Source organism: Perissodus microlepis, chromosome 14, assembly GCF_051167445.1.
Source record: "Perissodus microlepis isolate ML-2025 ecotype Zambia chromosome 14, ASM5116744v1, whole genome shotgun sequence".
Taxonomy (NCBI): Eukaryota; Metazoa; Chordata; class Actinopteri; order Cichliformes; family Cichlidae; genus Perissodus; species Perissodus microlepis.
Genome location: NC_140474.1, coordinates 15,281,298 through 15,300,133, shown reverse-complemented (window position 1 = coordinate 15,300,133; position 18,836 = coordinate 15,281,298). Strand labels below are relative to the sequence as shown.

The 18,836-nt window shown below is 40.9% G+C and overlaps 2 protein-coding genes across 3 annotated transcripts in view; one reads left to right on the top strand and one right to left on the bottom strand.

The window, feature by feature from the left end:
* ift80 (intraflagellar transport 80 homolog (Chlamydomonas)) overlaps positions 1-3,709 on the top strand; it is a 41,026-nt gene extending 37,317 nt beyond the window's left edge. For both annotated transcript variants that reach the window (XM_084950464.1, XM_084950463.1), the window contains exons 17-20: positions 552-641; positions 808-980; positions 1,199-1,322; positions 3,108-3,709. In XM_084950464.1, the coding sequence (XP_084806590.1) occupies positions 552-641; positions 808-980; positions 1,199-1,322; positions 3,108-3,218 (498 nt within the window). In that variant the 3' untranslated portion in view covers positions 3,219-3,709. The remainder of the gene's footprint in view (positions 1-551; positions 642-807; positions 981-1,198; positions 1,323-3,107) is intronic.
* Positions 3,125-8,153, bottom strand: c15h3orf80 (chromosome 15 C3orf80 homolog). The gene has a single exon (XM_084950465.1). It carries the CDS (start codon positions 7,727-7,729, stop codon positions 7,094-7,096), a length of 636 nt encoding a protein of 211 aa, XP_084806591.1. The 5' UTR covers positions 7,730-8,153; the 3' UTR covers positions 3,125-7,093.
* Between the last annotated feature and the right edge of the window lie 10,683 nt (positions 8,154-18,836).

Below are 18,836 nucleotides of genomic sequence, written 5' to 3'. Positions count from 1 at the left end.
GCTTCTCGGATGAGAGGTGAAACGTCTTCAAGTAAACTTAAAGAAGTCCAGACGCTTTTCTTTGCAAGCTCCTTTGACTCTATCCCAGTATGTTTTTATTGCATTGGCATTGTTATGATGAATAATTAAGCTGCTGCCAATAAGCTTTCCAGACTCTTTCAGATATTGCTCATCTGCTGTAGATGTTTTTTTTAGGCCTGCAAGTTATTTTGTCCTCCACTTGTCCAGATTCCTTTTTTTTTCTAAAGCACACTCTGCAGAGATGCCAAGTTTTTGGCAAATAACTCTTTGGGATTCACTTTGGTGGTGCAATTATACTATTTTATGTTTGCCAAATTGTGTTATCTTTGGCATTTTTCATAGATTCAGCAAAAGAAAAGGGAACAAACTATGTGTTTTTATTACAGGCTGCTGATAGCAAAGGGTGTAAACACCACACCGGTTCCTCCCTTGAGTTAGGTGCCTTTTTTATGCCATAGGTCGATATTAATTAAAGAAAAAAAATGGTTTCATTAAAAGATGCTCTCTGTTGTTGTTCCCTTTATCCCTAGGACCAATCTTTGTGGGCATGTCTCGCTGGCATGGCAATGGCAAACAGAGAGCTGACTACTGCAGAGATGGCTTATGCTGCCATCGGAGAGGTAAGAGCATTGCTTATTGGCTAGTTCAGCTAAACACAAGTGTTGTAAACCACCAGAAAACCATAAAAAAGAAAAATTCAGTGAAACTTCAGTGAATCTGTCAGTGAAAAGAGATACTGTATTTCTAGCTTCTCTCTTTGCATATCTGCTGCTTCACCTCTTTCAGTTACCTAGAGTTCAATACATCAACTTTCTAAGGGAGCAGCCATCTAAGGAGTCATCGTTGGCCCACATGCTGCTGTTCAGTGGTCAGGTCCAGGAAGCTGAGGCTGCTTTCTTACAAGCTGGTCTCATCTACCAGGCCATACAAGTCAACATTGACCTTTATAACTGGGAAAGGTAAAATTCTGTGTATATGTGTTCATGTTGGAAATGTACAGCTAGTAGAGGGACAGTTTAAGCAGTTTTGGGAGATTTTTATTCATGTATTTATTTTTGGCTGTGTAAGGATTTTGTTTTATGGAGGTAGTCTAAAATTAGGTTTTAAAGAGTTAAGGTGAAGCATATTTGTTCACAGAGGATGCATGTCTGTCTGCATCATGTCATCTTGTGTCCAGGGCATTGGAGCTGGCAGTTAAACACAAGACCCATGTGGACACTGTGCTGGCCTATAGGGAGAAGTTCCTACAGAAATTTGGCAGGAAGGAGACCAATAAGAGATTCCTGCAGTACTCTGAAGGGGTACGTTATGGTGGCCTGTCTTGCTGCACTGTATAAACTGACTTAGTCAGCAACACACTGGAAACATTTTTAGCTGTGGATGGTGTCTATTTCTAATTATTTCCCATGGGTTATCAACTTTGTTTGCTCTGCTAATACACTCTAAGTGGCCTTAAAAAAAGTTGGTTTAGGGAAAAACTATGTTACCTTAGCATTTCTGTTTACCACCCAATCAGAAAAGCCTACAGCGTTAAACAGCAAAAGGAGGCAAATCTCTAGCTGCACCTGAGCTATTTAATCCCAAATATTGCTTGCAGTAGTGTTACTGGAGTGCTTATCACTGCAACAATGCCTAATATTATAATTATAGTCTCAAAGTGCAAATAGAATAAAAAAAAGTTCCATATAACAAAAAGAATCACAGAGACTCTGTTGGTTTTAAAAGGTGGTTGAGATGGTTAAAACCTTCTTGTAAACTGGTTAAAGGAAAGAAAAATCCATTCTGATTACCGTTTGACTTTGTTCTTTCTACACTTGCCATCATGCCAAAAATGTTTAGGTATATATATGTACAGTTTTTGTTTTGCCTCTGTTCACAACCACAGTGGAGTTTGGCCCCATTGTCAGAGGCTCAGAGGTAATTTAGACAGACGAGCAGTTAGACGAGGCCTGTTTCCCTGATATTTCATTACAAATGAGGCAGGCATAACATCTGAAGCTGAATCAAAGTGCAGTTCCTCTCTCAAGACTCTTCATGCAAGTATTAAAAATGCTTAAAATAACATAATATGTAAAATCATGTTAGTCTGATCAGTTAATTTTGAGCCTCTAAAAAATGGGGACCATCTGTAAAAATCGCTGTAATTCATAATAAACTGATGAATAAACTGTTAACACCAAACTTATTTGTTAACCCCTTGAATTAAAGCTGAAAGTCTGAACTTCAATTACATATAGTTTTATTTAAAATCCACTGTGGTAGTGTAGTGAGGCAAAACTATAAAAATAGTGTCCTTTTCCAAGAAATTATGGACCTAACAGTGTCTACTCTTCCCAAAAATGCTAGCTTCCAAGATGAACTGATCTTCTGTGGACAGTTTGTTTTTAATCCAACTTTTAAAAAATTGAGAGCGACACAGTAATGGAAACTACTGGACTGTACAGATGGTAAATATCCATCTTTAATAGGATGATCAAACATGTGCCAAAGAGATAAGACAGTTGTTTTGGGTTTTTTTTTACACATCTAAAACTCTTCCAGTTTGTAGTGTTGGCACATACAATAACCAGACCGTACTAAATCATATCCCATGTAAACAGCTGACCCCGAAAAACTCAGCAGTAGGTAGGATTTCAGCCAGACTGCAAGGAAAAATGTGTGCATGTGACTTCAACCCATGTGATCACCACTGGAGGTTAAAAAGCACCATTATCATCCTACACGACCTTCCCAACTCCTGTAAATTGTTCAGTAAACATTTCTAATTTTAAAAGTGTTTGCAGTACTTACACTAATTACTCTTAAACAGAAAGAACCTACTGTAATGCATTACAAGTTACTTTCTACTACCCGAGCTCAGCCAGCCTTACAGTTTGGAGGGATTTACAGACGATCTAGCAGCGGCTTTCTTAGCGTATCCGAGACTAACGTTTGAAAGCCAGTCTTTTAAGACGCTTACTATAACTTGTTTTCCTTCTCTTTTAATGGGGGATAACTCCCATTACCAAATGCTTCCCGGAACTGTTTATCAGTTAAAATAGTGTTTCTTACTTTCTCATTTCATCTCATCTTACTGTGTCTTCCAGGTTGAAGTGGACTGGGAAAAAATCCAAGCGAAGATAGAGATGGAATTGTCTAAAGAGAGAGAGCGAGCTGCTAACACCTCTGTGAGGAGCAGTATGGCCTCACGCCGTTAATTTTTAAAAATGTTTTTTATTTTTTTAAGAGGGTCATGTCCACAATAAGTACAGCAAGTACGATTACCTTCATGTAAAAACCAAAACTGAACAATTTTGAGATTTTGTGATGTTTGTGATACCTGACCTACACTACACACATAGTCTTGTCAAGTTACATATAAAGCTTTTAACAAAATCGCATATGACAGTCTGTTACTGTGGGTGGCTGATAACAGTTTTTTAAGGCTGTGTGTATTTCTGACCAACAGACCTGTGGCCTTCCTGTTGTAGTGACTGATTTTGAGTGAATCAAGTTTAAAGTTAATCTGTTTTCATTAACAGTTAACTAGGTATACGCATTCATCTGTAAATTTGTATGAGTGTTATTTTTGTCATGTTTCAGTTTGGTTTTTTTACATTAAAATATACTTTTATAGTTTACACATTTATAGTGTTGCCTTGTGGAAACACGAGAATGTCCATTAATAAAGCACGTGAACCATACTGTATGCATTGATCCAAAATGTCCTGTTTCTTTGTTTTCCCCTTTGTGTCGTGACACTTTACTGGTTTTATACAAGGATCAGGGACTGTCTTTGAGGTTTGAGATTTATTTTAAGCTTTGCACATGCACCCTGAAGGTATTTCTGTGTGCATGCGTGTTTTCACAGTCTTAAAATAATGCAGGGCTTCTCTTTTTAAATTGTTCTTGTATTTCCTCCGCTGCTGAGGTGTGAAACAGAACGCTTGCCATGGAGCTCCACCCCCTGGTTGGCAGAGGGCCACTACATCAGCAGAGGGTAATAGCCTATTCATCTCCACTAGTGGTCCAGGAGGATGAACATCTTTCTCAGGGCTCTTCAGAAAGGGTTCCTATACTATGTCATGAAGATGCAGATGGATACGGTAGAAAGTGAACAAGATGAAACAGTGAGTGGCAACAGACACACATCACAGAAAACCGTAGGAAAATCTCTCTCTTGGGTTGGGTCTGTCTTGCTGCTTTTTTTTTTTCTTAGCAGTTTTCCTGCAGTTTTGGTCACTTCACTTCTAAAAGCCTTTTTTTTTTTTTATTTCTGTCTTTCCACCAACTATCTATCTGAACTAATGTATTTTTAAGAGCAGAAAAAATAAATCATTAATTAGTCATTGAGGTTAAAGCTAGTTGGGTTCACTGAACGTCTTCCGTGTTCAAATTCCACATAATACAAGAGTAGTGACGATTTTCCTGTAATTTAACACAAAGCAAGTGAGCATCATGTGCTTGGCGTCAAGCACGCTTTATCCAAACAACTCCTTCACCTCAAACCATAAAGATGTGAGAAAACAGCTAAATGATGGAACTGGATGACCACGTTTCACATCCATTACTGCTGGGAGTGGCCACACACAATAAACAGCAACGTGAAATCAGTTCATGCTTTCTCTTAAACCATGCATTGCGTGATATACCTGATGCACTCAATTCCACGCCTCTACCTTCAGCCATATCTTAATATTAAGAATATAAAAGTCACATTTAGATTAGACTTTCTATAGTTTTGAGTCCCAGTGGCAAATATCTTACAATGAAATGGTCAGTGTAAACATTTCATATTTTTGAAGCTACACAGCACACAGTGCCAAACAGATGCTCTTCTTTTATTAAACCATAGAAGTGTATATCTATATTCAAAGACTGGCTGGTTCTCATATATTAAATTGATAGCCAAGCTCTCCCAAAAATACACTTCCCGGATGTAATGCAGAATTTATGAGGAGGATAGAGAAGGATAATGCTCATTGATTTGACGTTATGAAGTTTGTCTGTTCTTTATACCAGAGAGCAATACGATAACTGAATTATGGGCTCTGATTCAAAACCCACTGAGTGTACCAATACTGTATTTATCCCTGTGTTTTTATAGATTTGCATCTCCCATGAGCGTATATAACTATCCTCTCCCCTGAGAGAAGACATACAGCTTTACTGTTGATGTTTACAAATGGAAGTCAGTATATAGTGAACTACACTGACTAGGAAGGAGAAAATGAAACGCAACAATCACACTTCTCATGGGTTCATTATCCCTCAAACATGGCCTCATGCCGCTCAGGGTCTCAGATCCTTTACCTCATCTACCCATCAGTGGTTGTTTTAGTCTGGATTTAATGCTTTTAAGTCCAAACTCCAGCCGCCCACAAATGTCCCTCAGGAAAAGAAAGCCATCAGTGATCACTACTGGCTCCGCCATTATGGTCAGGCGATATTGGTTTACAAAAGCCACCACAATCACACTCAGACTTTTAGAGTTGGGATCAACTCAGGGTCTCTAATTGTAAAGGCTAGCTTTACAGATACGGTTCTGCATTGTTCGGAATGATGAAAGATGAGCACTCTGGAGCTTCTGGGATAAATCAGTTTAGTTGATTTGATAAGCTGATGGTTATTATCTGCTTTACACCTGCTCTTGTATCTTTAATGGGATTTAATTTGGTGCACTGTTTATATACAAACACCTCTTTTCATTTCTGCACAAGAAACTGAAAACATTCGTCCATCTTGAAGTTGACGGGCAAATAAATTGAAAAGTGTTTTTTCTTTCAGTTCATATGTAAAAAAAAATGCAATCTTTCAGAACCTTCCATTATTGTAAATTAGAAATGATCCAATACCGTTCGTACAACAGAAGACGTTTGGCTGGCTTACATCCAGCAATAATGCAGATTCTCATTAGAATTTTTGGCCTTGCCCTAAAGATAAGACAATACAATATGGAGAGTGTGACTATTTACCAGACACCCAGTCAATCACAAGGTAAAGAAATACTAAATGAACAAAATTGCCTTTTCAGTATTATAACATATGTATGGCATTAATTCACAGAAAGCATGTTTTCTCAAAATCTGCTTAGTTTTCAGATGAGCTAAAGTGTAACTTCTTGTTTCTTTAGGACAGTTAGCATCTGCAAAAGCAGACTTGAAGGTATTCTCATCTGGCATCTTCAAATCCTTCTGCTTTAACAAAGAAAGTACTACATTTTCTTCAATGCCGCGTGTCAGCTAGTATTTTTCTGTTTTGCTCCTTGGGACAGCAGCTATCTTCTCTGACATGCCTTCATAAAAGTGCAACTTTAGCTCTTATCAGTCTGGAAGCTGTAATCTCATTCATATTTTTCTTCTTCTTGAGTTCATAAGCTGGGACCTGGGGCAGTAAGGCTTCACTCACAGGAGAGATGTCAAGCATCAGCAGGTCATTTATATAATGCTCATCTATCAGCTCCCAGTGAAGTGTGTGTGTGTGGGGGGGTAGATTGCTGCCTTCATGCTGATAAGCTAGACTCCAGGGCTGGCTGGTTTAAAAAAAAAAGTGTCTCAGAAAGAATTATAACAGATATTTGCCTAATCCTTTCTCTCTTTCAGTCCATGTCTAAGGGGACTGAAAAAACTATTTTCTTTTTTTGGATGCAAATTTAATAAAGAAAAGGCTCTACAAAATAGTATGAGAATTTTTCAGGTTCGGCAGTATATTAAGCACTAAGAGAGGACCTCAGTTTGACAGGAAATCTGTTTCATGCTGCCGTTAAATTGAGGTGCTGAAGTTTGAAAAAAGCTTAATGCGATTGTACCGGAGCCAATTTAGCTATTCCCAACACAAAGCGCCTCAATTTCAGCCTCCTCCGCTTACTTTATAATCTGCTTTCCATAACCCAAGCGGTCATTTGCATACAAAAGGAAAGCAGGTTCCTGTTATCTCAGAAAACACGTAGTCCTGCATTTTTCTCAGCCTTCTCTTTTATTCTTTACATTCAGGAGTATAATTGCACTTGTTCGTTGTATCTCTGCAAGATTTTTTTACCCTGACTATATTAAAATAAGAATAACAATGTTTCTGTAGTCTTGCCCAGTCTCCGTCAAACAGAGTTGGATGTCCTTGGGCTCTGAGGTCCTGAGACCTCCAGGGCAGCCAGCCTCTGGTCTCCTGTTGCTCTCCCTCTGCCCTGGCCGCCACTCTCGTTTTCGGACAACAAGTTCTCGCCGGACCGGTCTCTGTGCATGTCTTGCATGCTTTCCTCATAGGTGGGCAAATACTTAACTTCGTCATAGGCCGGCAGGTTTGGAGAGGCAAAGCCCCCGAGGTTGTATTCGGGGTACCGCTCCAGCAGGGAATCCTGGGACGCCGATGTGTGTCCGTGAAAGAGGGACGGCTCCTCGCCGCGGTCGTGGTGCGGGTGCCGCCGGGGCCGAGGGCAGATGATCCGCTGGATGAAGTAGCCCATGGCAAAGAGCAGCAACAGGATCAGGATGCCGGACAGCTTCCGCGTGAACCAGCCGACGTTGTCGAAAAATGCGTGGATGGAGAGCTGGCAGCAGCTCACCTTCGAGCTGGCACTGGTGTTCCCTGTGACGGTGGGCGGACAGCAGTGCTGGTTGACGCCGCACTGGACCTCCCCGCAGCTCTGGGCGGCTTGACATGCAGAGATCAGGCATGCCGACAGAAATGTGCCAGTGTATGCTGTCCGGCCGCCGCCCGGCACACGGGGCATCATTTCGGGATCCCCCAGGATGGAGCAGCTATCGGCGCGTCTCCAGTGCGCACGACGTCGTATCGTTAAGCCCGCTCAGGTGTTGCAGGACTGCCTTTCCTTCCAGCTGTTCGCGAAATATGTGCTGTCACAGCTTCTGCAGCGAGGAGCGGGACAGCAGGTGCCCCCCCTCCCCCTGCTGAGGACGACCTGTCTGCTTTAGTATGGGCGATCGGAGTGGAGCCACCTCAGTGTCTGAAGGCAGCAGGGATGAGATTCATGAATAATCTTACATCATTATTAGGTGAAGATATCTTTATTGGGTCCTCGCATTTCCTTACACCAGTGAAACCAGCCTGTGCTCCTGGTTACATATTCAGCCTTAACCTGAAGTCTCCTGCACAAAGACACATGCAATCTCACCAGTTTTCAGACATCAGCAGCCCCCCTCTCTGATCACTACGTGCAATGTTTGCTGCAGAGCATCATGATTTATACTTTAAAGATCCAATAAAGAATGCTGTAGATGTAGGAGGAGGGGTGACAAGAGGAAGGAGTGAAGATATTGTGCCTTAGTACCTTGTAAAATTTAAACAAGTCTTCGTTCTATAGTGATTGAGAGCAGAGGTCCTTAAGCCAAGGAACAGCAGCAATACTGCAATACAGAATTAATTAACTGCAAGTAAACATCCTGCATTGGAAATGTAGGATAGTGCAGATTATGTACAAAATCACTTATTAGTAATATGAATGATAGAAGATACTATGAAGTATTTGTGGATGAGTAGGATATCAGTGTTGGCTTTGGTTAAGGTGGAGCTAATGTTTCCCATATTGTCCCAAGATCATCATATGAACTCTTTAGGTTAGTATAAATTAATAGAAACCTTTTATAATGTAGAGAGGTAAACAGCTGTAATATCTGAGACTGACGCGTCCCCAGATGCCACTTTATGATCCATTGCACCCGAAAGACTTTAAAACTGTCCCATCACTGAATTCTGAACCAGGTAAAAACCAGCACTGGTGAATGTCCCTGACACAAGGCGCCAACAGCTCCAACCATCTCATTAAAAATGCAATGTGGATTGTAATGGCCCCCATTAGATGAGTGTCTGGATTCCCATTAGTTCAGCATCACCCTAGAGAACCATGTGTCTGCAGCATTGAAGAACATAACCATAAAACTAATTCCTTGCTTTAAACGATAGTCTCTGTGCCCCGTGTGTTAATTTATGCTAAAGATGTCCCTTTGGATAACATCCAAGAACAGCAGGCTCACTAAGCTGCTCCACAAGTCCTGAATATTAACTGATTAATTAAACCACTCTGCTTAATTTGTTGTCTTGCAATGAATTAGCGACTTGAATAATTTTCTGCCGTGGTTGTATAGATCGACCAGCATCATTTTTCAAAGGCCTGTTCTCCTTTTCTTTTTCTCTCTCTTTCTGCGGTGAATAGCATTTATGATATTAAGACATTACAGCCTCTGATTCTATTTTAAAAGACAGGGTTGTACTGATAAATATAAGGACTTTAGAGTCTTTTGCAAAGTCTACATTGTTTAAATTGTGGTGAATCCTTTTAAATTACAGGAACATTTCACCCTGTCTTCATGTTACTGTTTGTTATTGATAGTCAGTCTGTATTCCTCTCTTTCCTAAACAAGGCCTAATGCACAATACACCAAATCCAATTACTGGACCATTATGACATGAAATTCAGTAGAAGAAGAGCACCATGCAACCTAATTTATGCAGCATCGTATTTCTTTCTGTAATCTACCTCAATTAGGGAAATGTGATCACAGGGCAACTTTCCAACCAAATAAACAATCAATAGCCTGTGGACCATGGCTCTGAGAGTTCAGAAACCCTTCTCAGTTCTCCCCTGTTTGGAGGGTTTTTCCAGCAAGTCTGCTTCTCAGGAGGGCTCTTATTGACAAGCACAGAGAACAACTGCTATTTTTGATCACAGCTTTCACTCTGTGCAGTGTCTGGAAGGCAGAAAAATGCTGCAACCTGTACAGTATGGAGGAAAAACTGTGGATATTTGGCTTTTAACTGACTCAAATCAAGCCAATTTGAGCAACTATATAGATAAGAATGTAAATAAATCTTTTTATCCTGAAGAAAAATCAAAGTTATTTTCACTGTTCATCTGCACGATTGCCTCCCCCCCCCCTTTTGTCTTTTCTAGCAGTTTCGTTTCCAGCAAACACATCAAACCAATTGGAGACCAACTACATCCCACAGGAAACATGAAAATAACATTCACCCCCCTCTTTGTAACGCATAGTATATTTATAGTTTGGAATATTTGATGTACACAAATAGAAACCCTGATCCTTGAAGACAAATTCAGAATGCAACAATGGATATTTTATATGCAGCAAATCTGTTAACACCAGCAACACAAAGGCGATTGTGTTCCTGTTGCGTTAACTTGCACAAAGTCTCAGCCTCCTGTATGGCCAACAATCGCTGTGATAACACTTTCACTATTCTATATCACTGTAATAAATATGCCATCCTGTGTGCTTCCATTAATCTGGCACAAAGGTCTCTTGTGTTGTGCTTAATAATTCAGTCTTGTGGGGTCCATTAGCCGTGTTTAATGATGAATGGCAACGTTCATTTTCATGTGTCGAGGACGCTGATGTACGGCCTGCCCAACAGTCAATGTCACGCTTATCATGTTTGCATTAATTATGAAACAAAGAAAGCCTTGTCCGGCCTCTGGCTTTGTTAATGGACCCAGTGATGGTTCTGGGTTTCACTTTGTTTGCTCCAGAGCAGAAGTCACAACCTCAGGGTTACTGCCCTGAGATCAACTTCAGCCTCCGTAGCTTCTTTTCTGCAGTATTTATGGAAACAATGAGATTTTTTTCTTTGAATGATAGCAGTGTTTCAGGTCCACAAATATACATTATATAAAGGATTTCTTTCTGTGTGATCGTACCTAAGAATAGCTGCGTCTGGCTTTGCAGACAGGGGAGGATTGATGCATAAGTTTTAGCTTGTTTAACATATTAGTGTATGAATTCGGTATCTGTGCAGGATATGAGTGTGGGTGTCATCAGTGTCTGTGTATTCCCATCAGCTTGAACTCTAATAAAAAGCAGGGCCTGCAGTCAGTGAAGATTGTGTGAATCCAGAAAGTCCCACACCGCAGCTATTTCACACCCACATACTTCCTCTAATCTTATCGCTCTGCTGGCTCGGAGGTCTTAAAGTGTACGGACTGTGTGTGTTGAGAGTATGGGGCAACTGTATTTATGTTTGAGTTTGTTTGTGTGGGTGTCTTTGTATGGTTTCATTCTTTCTCGTTTTTTTCTCTTTTTTTTTTTTGCATAACTGGACAATGTGGTAGACAGAGACACGAGAAATGGAGGCGAGAAGAGATGACGTGGCACAGGTCACGGGACAGACTTCATTTGAAATACACCATAGTGTAAACTTTGCGCCTTTGAACAAGCATGTGGTAACAAATATACTTGAGGGAAAGTGTGTGCCTTAACGAGCACCTTAATGTGGCTTGCTCTCCCAGCTTTGTGTAGTTTTTGGCAGGGAGATGAATCAGAATCCAGACTTCCTCTGAGAACGAAGACTTAAAGAAATCCTCACCAGAAGACAGAGGGGTAAAATCCCTTCTCTGTCTAATGGGAATTACTCAGTGCTCTTAGTAAGTCAGATGTTTGGAAGGTTTGTGCTGAGCCAAGCTTTTTTTTTCACTTTATAGTGAATAACCATATAAAGCTGCCCTTTTGATGGGTAATAGCAGTAATTTATTTGACTCAGTATTGTTGCCTTCTTTGAAAATTTAAATATTTTATGTGCAAATGCCCCCTCCACAGCCACATAAGCACCAATATTCTCTGTGTAAAACATAAAAAGTATTAATTATGTGTTACTTTCACTCTACAAAGAAGAAAAATGTTTTTTTTATTCTTTGAAGGTGACTTTTTTGTTCTTCTCTTGCATTAAGTTTTGTATGATTATCTAGCTGAGAGGGTGGGAGATTGCCATTAAATTCTCGGTGGCTTTCTGTAACCACACAGTTAATGTTTGATTGGATTTCACATATACAGGGAGTGCAGAATTATTAGGCAAGTTGTATTTTTGAGGAATAATTTTATTATTGAACAACAACCATGTTCCCAATGAACCCAAAAAACTCATTAATATCAAAGCTGAATGTTTTTGGAAGTAGTTTTTAGTTTGTTTTTAGTTTTAGCTATTTTAGGGGGATATCTGTGTGTGCAGGTGACTATTACTGTGCATAATTATTAGGCAACTCAACAAAAAACAAATATATACCCATTTCAATTATTTATTTTTACCAGTGAAACCAATATAACATCTCCACATTCACAAATATACATTTCTGACATTCAAAAACAAAACAAAAACAAATCAGCGACCAATATAGCCACCTTTCTTTGCAAGGACACTCAAAAGCCTGCCATCCATGGATTCTGTCAGTGTTTTGATCTGTTCACCATCAACATTGCGTGCAGCAGCAACCACAGCTTCCCAGACACTGTTCAGAGAGGTGTACTGTTTTCCCTCCTTGTAAATCTCACATTTGATGATGGACCACAGGTTGTCAATGGGGTTCAGATCAGGTGAACAAGGAGGCCATGTCATTAGTTTTTCTTCTTTTATACCCTTTCTTGCCAGCCACGCTGTGGAGTACTTGGACGCGTGTGATGGAGCATTGTCCTGCATGAAAATCATGTTTTTCTTGAAGGATGCAGACTTCTTCCTGTACCACTGCTTGAAGAAGGTGTCTTCCAGAAACTGGCAGTAGGACTGGGAGTTGAGCTTGACTCCATCCTCAACCCGAAAAGGCCCCACAAGCTCATCTTTGATGATACCAGCCCAAACCAGTACTCCACCTCCACCTTGCTGGCGTCTGAGTCGGACTGGAGCTCTCTGCCCTTTACCAATCCAGCCACGGGCCCATCCATCTGGCCCATCAAGACTCACTCTCATTTCATCAGTCCATAAAACCTTAGAAAAATCAGTCTTGAGATATTTCTTGGCCCAGTCTTGACGTTTCAGCTTGTGTGTCTTGTTCAGTGGTGGTCGTCTTTCAGCCTTTCTTACCTTGGCCATGTCTCTGAGTATTGCACACCTTGTGCTTTTGGGCACTCCAGTGATGTTGCAGCTCTGAAATATGGCCAAACTGGTGGCAAGTGGCATCTTGGCAGCTGCACGCTTGACTTTTCTCAGTTCATGGGCAGTTATTTTGCGCCTTGGTTTTTCCACACGCTTCTTGCGACCCTGTTGACTATTTTGAATGAAACGCTTGATTGTTCGATGATCACGCTTCAGAAGCTTTGCAATTTTGAGACTGCTGCATCCCTCTGCAAGATATCTCACTATTTTTGACTTTTCTGAGCCTGTCAAGTCCTTCTTTTGACCCATTTTGCCAAAGGAAAGGAAGTTGCCTAACAATTATGCACACCTGATATAGGGTGTTGATGTCATTAGACCACACCCCTTCTCATTACAGAGATGCACATCACCTAATATGCTTAATTGGTAGTAGGCTTTCGAGCCTATACAGCTTGGAGTACGACAACATGCATGAAGAGGATGATGTGGACAAAATACTCATTTGCCTAATAATTCTGCACTCCCTGTATCTAATGTACACACATTCAACCTCAGACATATTTAACTGAGAAAGTTCTTATCCCAGGGAGGTGACTCTGGTGTATTAAGGGGGAGCACTGCTTCTCCAAACCCACCCTCTTTTTTCCGCCCTATAAGATAACCCATGTACCACCCAGCTGCAGATGACTCAGTTACTGTTACTCACATACACACACACACACACACACACACACACACACACACACACACACACACACACACACACACACACACACGGCAGACACCTGGGGGTTAAATATAGGATAATTTTACCATTCCCACATGTTCTGAGTGGGCGTGGAGGTCAGAGGATTTTTGACCCCCTGCCTCCACACCCCTGCGCTGAGACACACTAAAAGGAGGAGGTGGTCTGTGTCTCAGAAGGTGACTATGGCTTTCAGCACTTTTACCAAACGCCCACATTATATCCCAGGATTCCTTCTTCTCTTGCCCCTGAAAACACAGCGTTCCCTGAGGGAACTCTCAAAATAAGGCATTAACAGCATGGAGGGAAAGCGGGATAGATAAAAAGAGAAAGAGGCCATGACACAACACACATTATACAAAACGCTGACGGGCTTAGTATAGAGCAATAAGTACATAGACTGTGTAAACAATGGGAGGGTGTAAACTAAAGCGACAGGAGAACAGAAGAAGGGTCACCTAAAAACTTGTAACCAAGCTCCCCAGAGGCCATGCAGACACTAACTTCTCTCACACCCCCCCTCTTTGCCTAAATTATGACCTCCATTCTTCTGCTACTTCCCAGCATGCAGTTTTACAGATGTCCAGAAACAGGAAATGTGAAAATGTACAGCAATTTAAATCATTCTCCTCTGGTGACGGAGGGACAAGCGAAGATTCCCAAATACTTAGTATGCGTAGGCATCAAATCCAAACAGCATCAAGGACAGATACTTTTCTTCTTAGAAAACATGCAACATGCAAAACCTTCAGAGATTTCCATGATTCCTATGTCTTTCACAAACAATAAACAGCAAGAAACCAGACACTATGGACTGAACTTCCTGGTTATTGAGGCCATTTCTCAAACTCATTAAGTGTTTCTTTGAAAGCTCTCAGTGTGTTTTTGTTCTATCTTCCTCCCCCCCCCCCCCCCCCCCCCGACCCCAGCCAATGGCAGATGGCTGCCTCTTCCTGAGCCTGGTTCTCCTCAAGGTTTCTTCCCGTTAAGTGGGAGTTTTTCCTTCCCACTGTCACCAAGTGCTTGCTCAAAGGGGGTCATTTCTCTGTATTATTGCAGGGCCTTTACCTTATAATATAAAGCACCTTGAGGCAACTGTTGTTTGAATAAAAGAGAAGAGAACTAAATTGAAATTAAATAAATTTCAGCATTCGAATATGCTGGGAATGTTAGGAAACTGCAGTTCTCGGTATAACCATTCAAATGTGAAAATATCCATTTGGATGTGAGTATTAATTAAGAAATATAACAAAATGCTGGAATAAGCGTTCACAGAATAAAGAGTAAATGTGATGCTGTCAAAGTATTAAGTATATTTTTAATATGTATATATGGGGACAGTAAGCTGCATCTTTACTTTGAACTTGAAACTTTACTTTAAACTCTGAGATTTCATATATTGGGACAAACGACACATGCCTGGACACTGTAGGTGATAGCCTTTCATTGGATTGGAGGTCTGAGGTCTAGGTTCAGCAATATTTAGTGCCAAAAAATGAGCTGACTAACTGAATATACCTAAAATGATCAAGTTGTTCCTTCCTTGATTGCACGGACATGGGATGGGATGCCAGGATTCATAGTTCAGAGAGCACGAGTTGCACATGGATTGGCCACCACAGAGCTGAAACCTTTATCCCACTGAGGATCTTTGGGATGTGTTTGAGAAGACTTTAACAGTCCAACTCTCCTGTCGTCACTTCTAGGAGATCTTTGTGAATAATTCATGAAACTCTGGATGGAAATAAATATTGTGACATTGCATAAGTTAATTGAAATACCACAGTGATTGTGTCCTGCCAACAAAGCTAAAGGTTGTCCAATGAAATCTTAGAGTTTAACTTTTTTTTTGGCTGCCCAGTAAATCACACAGTGTCATTATTTGTAGAACAAAAACTAAGTCATTATGCAGAAGCAGTTTGTAAAAAACTAAGTGCACCCTTATTGCTTCTATAGTAATTATAAGAGTAAGTAGCAGCCAGGTGGTGCTCATCACATGCACTTGATTACTTGATCATCAGCATGTGTGAGCAGCACAGATTCTGTTGCTACCTCTCAATCTGGCAAGGGTTATAAGGCCATTTACAAACTACTTGAAGTCCACCATTCTATGGCGTCAAAGATTTAAGGCAGTCTTCCCAGGATTGGTGTCACAGCAAATTCACCCTAAGATCAGACCACTGCCAGTGCCAACCCAAGAGCTACATCTCAGAGATCTACATGATTCAATGAGCATACTAAAACTTTACGGTTAATGACAACACTACTACAAAAAGACTGAAGAAGTATTGCTTGTTTCAAAGGGTTGTCAGAAGATAACCTCTGCATAAAGGAACACTGGATAAACCACAAGGCTTCTAGAATAATGTCTCTTGAACAGATAAGATTCAAGTGGACATGTTTGGCCATAATGCAGAGCATTTGGAAACAAACAAACACAGCATATCAGCACAAACACCTCATACCCACTGTCAAGCATGGTGGTGGAGGGGTTAGGATTTGGGCTTATTTTTGCAGCCACAGGACCCGGGGACCCTCCAGTCATTAACTCAAGGACAACATAATGTCTGAAAAAGATAGAGTCAAGGTGGTGAAATGGCCCAGCCAGTCCAGACCTCAAACCTATTTAAATACTATGGCAAGACCTTACAGGAGCTGTGCATAAATGGATGCACACAAACCTCAATGCACTGGTGCGTTGGTTCGAGTGGTTCAAAAGTTCCTCCACAACGATGTGAGACACTGATAAAGTCATACAAAAGAACATTACTTTAAGTTATTGCTGGTAAAAGTGGTTCTACAAACTGGGGTGTGTTAATTTTTCACACACTGCTTCTGCATTTCGCGTCAGTTTTTGATAAATAATGACAAGATACAATATGTCATGTGGTGTAGTGCATCTGAGAATGTATTTATCTAATTTTAGATCCTGAAACAAAGCAGAAAATCATTTCAGGATCTATAAAAGACATAAGAAATTTCAAATTTTCCTAGTTACATTCTATGAATAAAAGGACATTTTGGCAAAAATAATTTCCTGACAGCAGAGGAAACTCTTGCTTTATCATACCATTTAAAAAAAAATAAATGTGACAGCAATTTCAGGGGGGCTGGGTGGGGGGGGATAGAAGACAAAGAGTGTAAACTGTGTGGGTGAGGTGAAAATACCCTGGTGGTGCTCATACAATATTTTTACCCAAGAGGAAGGAAAAAGCAACACGATGGCAGCAGCGAGAGGTGACTACTGAAAAACAACACTACATATAAAAATAAAGAACAAACAAATATAGACCTCAGATAATGAGCAGGAAATCAAAGCAGGAGAGGGGTGTGTCACAAGTGAATTCACAGTCCAGTCACAAGCAGTTAGCATTAGCTCTAAGTCCAGGAGTTATCTGCACTTTATTCAGATTAGACTTTCAAAGGCATTTTCCCTTGTTGATCTGAAGCTTTGCATCTGAGTAAAACAGCTCCACACTGTTTTTTTTAATGCTTTAAAATGGGAAATTCATTATGTTCATTACACATGGAAGAATTTTAGGCTCATACATTTCCTTTGAACGCTCTCATGGCTGAATGATTTCCCAACTCTCTCTCCTGTTTTCTCTTTGTACCTAGTCCCCTTTCTCTAGCTTCTTTATGCAGGCCTTCAGCTGTTACGGCTCTATAGTAACTTTGCATCTTTCCATGTGATAAACTGGCCCTGTTGGCAAAATGGCCAAGGTATGAGTTTCCCTCCACCCTGATGAAGCATCTTCATATGTGCTTCATCAGGTTGGTGTGTGTGTGTGTTGTTTTGAGTGTGTATCTACGTGATGGATAATGAGTCGGCACGTTGAGGGCTCGTATTACCCCCCGAGGGTGTGTGACATCATGGTTTCCAAACTGGTTGGTGGGTCTATATTAAAAAAGCCCTGTCATATTACACACACATACACTCATACAGTGAAACACTGTCTTAACTGAGTCACAGAGGAATGAAAGTCAGATGCTTTCCCAGTACCTATTTTTAAGATCAAGACTCAAAGCTTTGATTTTTTTTAACCTCCCCTCCCTGCTTAGTATAATAGTTACAACAGCGCAATTACCAGAATGGCAACAATCCACACTGAATGCCCAAAGTGCCTCTGTGCAACAGCTCAGCATTTTTAGTAGCTGGTGATGAGGCGTTTTAGATGGCAGCATTGCTCTGTCACCTGTTGCCTGGTCCATCACTCCACCGCTCTGATCCAGACTCAAAAAGCTCCACAGAGCTTTTTAAGTCTGGATTCAGATAACCCTTTGTAACTTCAGGCAAGATCCCCAGCAGCTGAAACATACTGAGTGACTTTCGTCATTCTTTAAATATCCCTCATCACTATGAGGTCAAAGCTTCCATCTAACCATTAAAATATGTCAGTAACTTCTACACGGCCTGACATATTATTTGATAGATGCATTTCATGGTTCCCACAATGTGTCCCACTGACTGATATTCTTGTTTCCTCTAGCTCCACCATGAGGTCAAATGTCTTAATAACTTTTACTGCAGCAGCATTATGAGTTCGAAATAATCATTTTTCTGATACTGCATTGGTTTTTGACATGCAAAAGAGTAAATTGTAGAATGCTAACACAGCTAACTCTGTCAGCGTAAAACCACACCAGGTGTGGTCGTTGAATCTTCATCTAGCACCTTGAGGTGACTGCTGTTGTAATTTGACATTAGCCTCTTCAGCTTTTTGTCTCAAGCCAGGTCGAATGAACTCTCATACCAGACTAGCCTATATTAAATTATACGTTTTTGCAACTCGAGTGACAAATTGAGTTAAAGGTTTAAGTCTTGTGCCTCCTGCTCTCATGATTTACATCTTAACCTATTTAACTGACCCCTTTTTCCTATTATATTTTCTCTTTCCCCCCCCATCTCTTCTTATCTTCTCATCAAGTTGACCTTCCCTGTCCTCTGCTTCTCTCACCCTTCTTTTCCACCACTTCAGCTTTATCTCCTCTGATTTCCTGAGGTATTGGGGATATCGTCTCACCCCTGCGAGGAGTAGCTGATCTCTCCCTTTAGACTCTGAGACTAGGATAATGCCCCCATTAGTCTGTGGCATCTCTCCCTCTCTGTGTTTCCTTTCTCTTGCCTATAAACCACACATCCACTTGTCAAACTCGGTGAGTGGATGGAGGGAGGAGAAAGGTGCTTTGAAGATCAATAAGAAAGCCCTTCATCCCTCACTCATTCCTCCCACCGGACATCTCACAGACACACAGCGCCCTT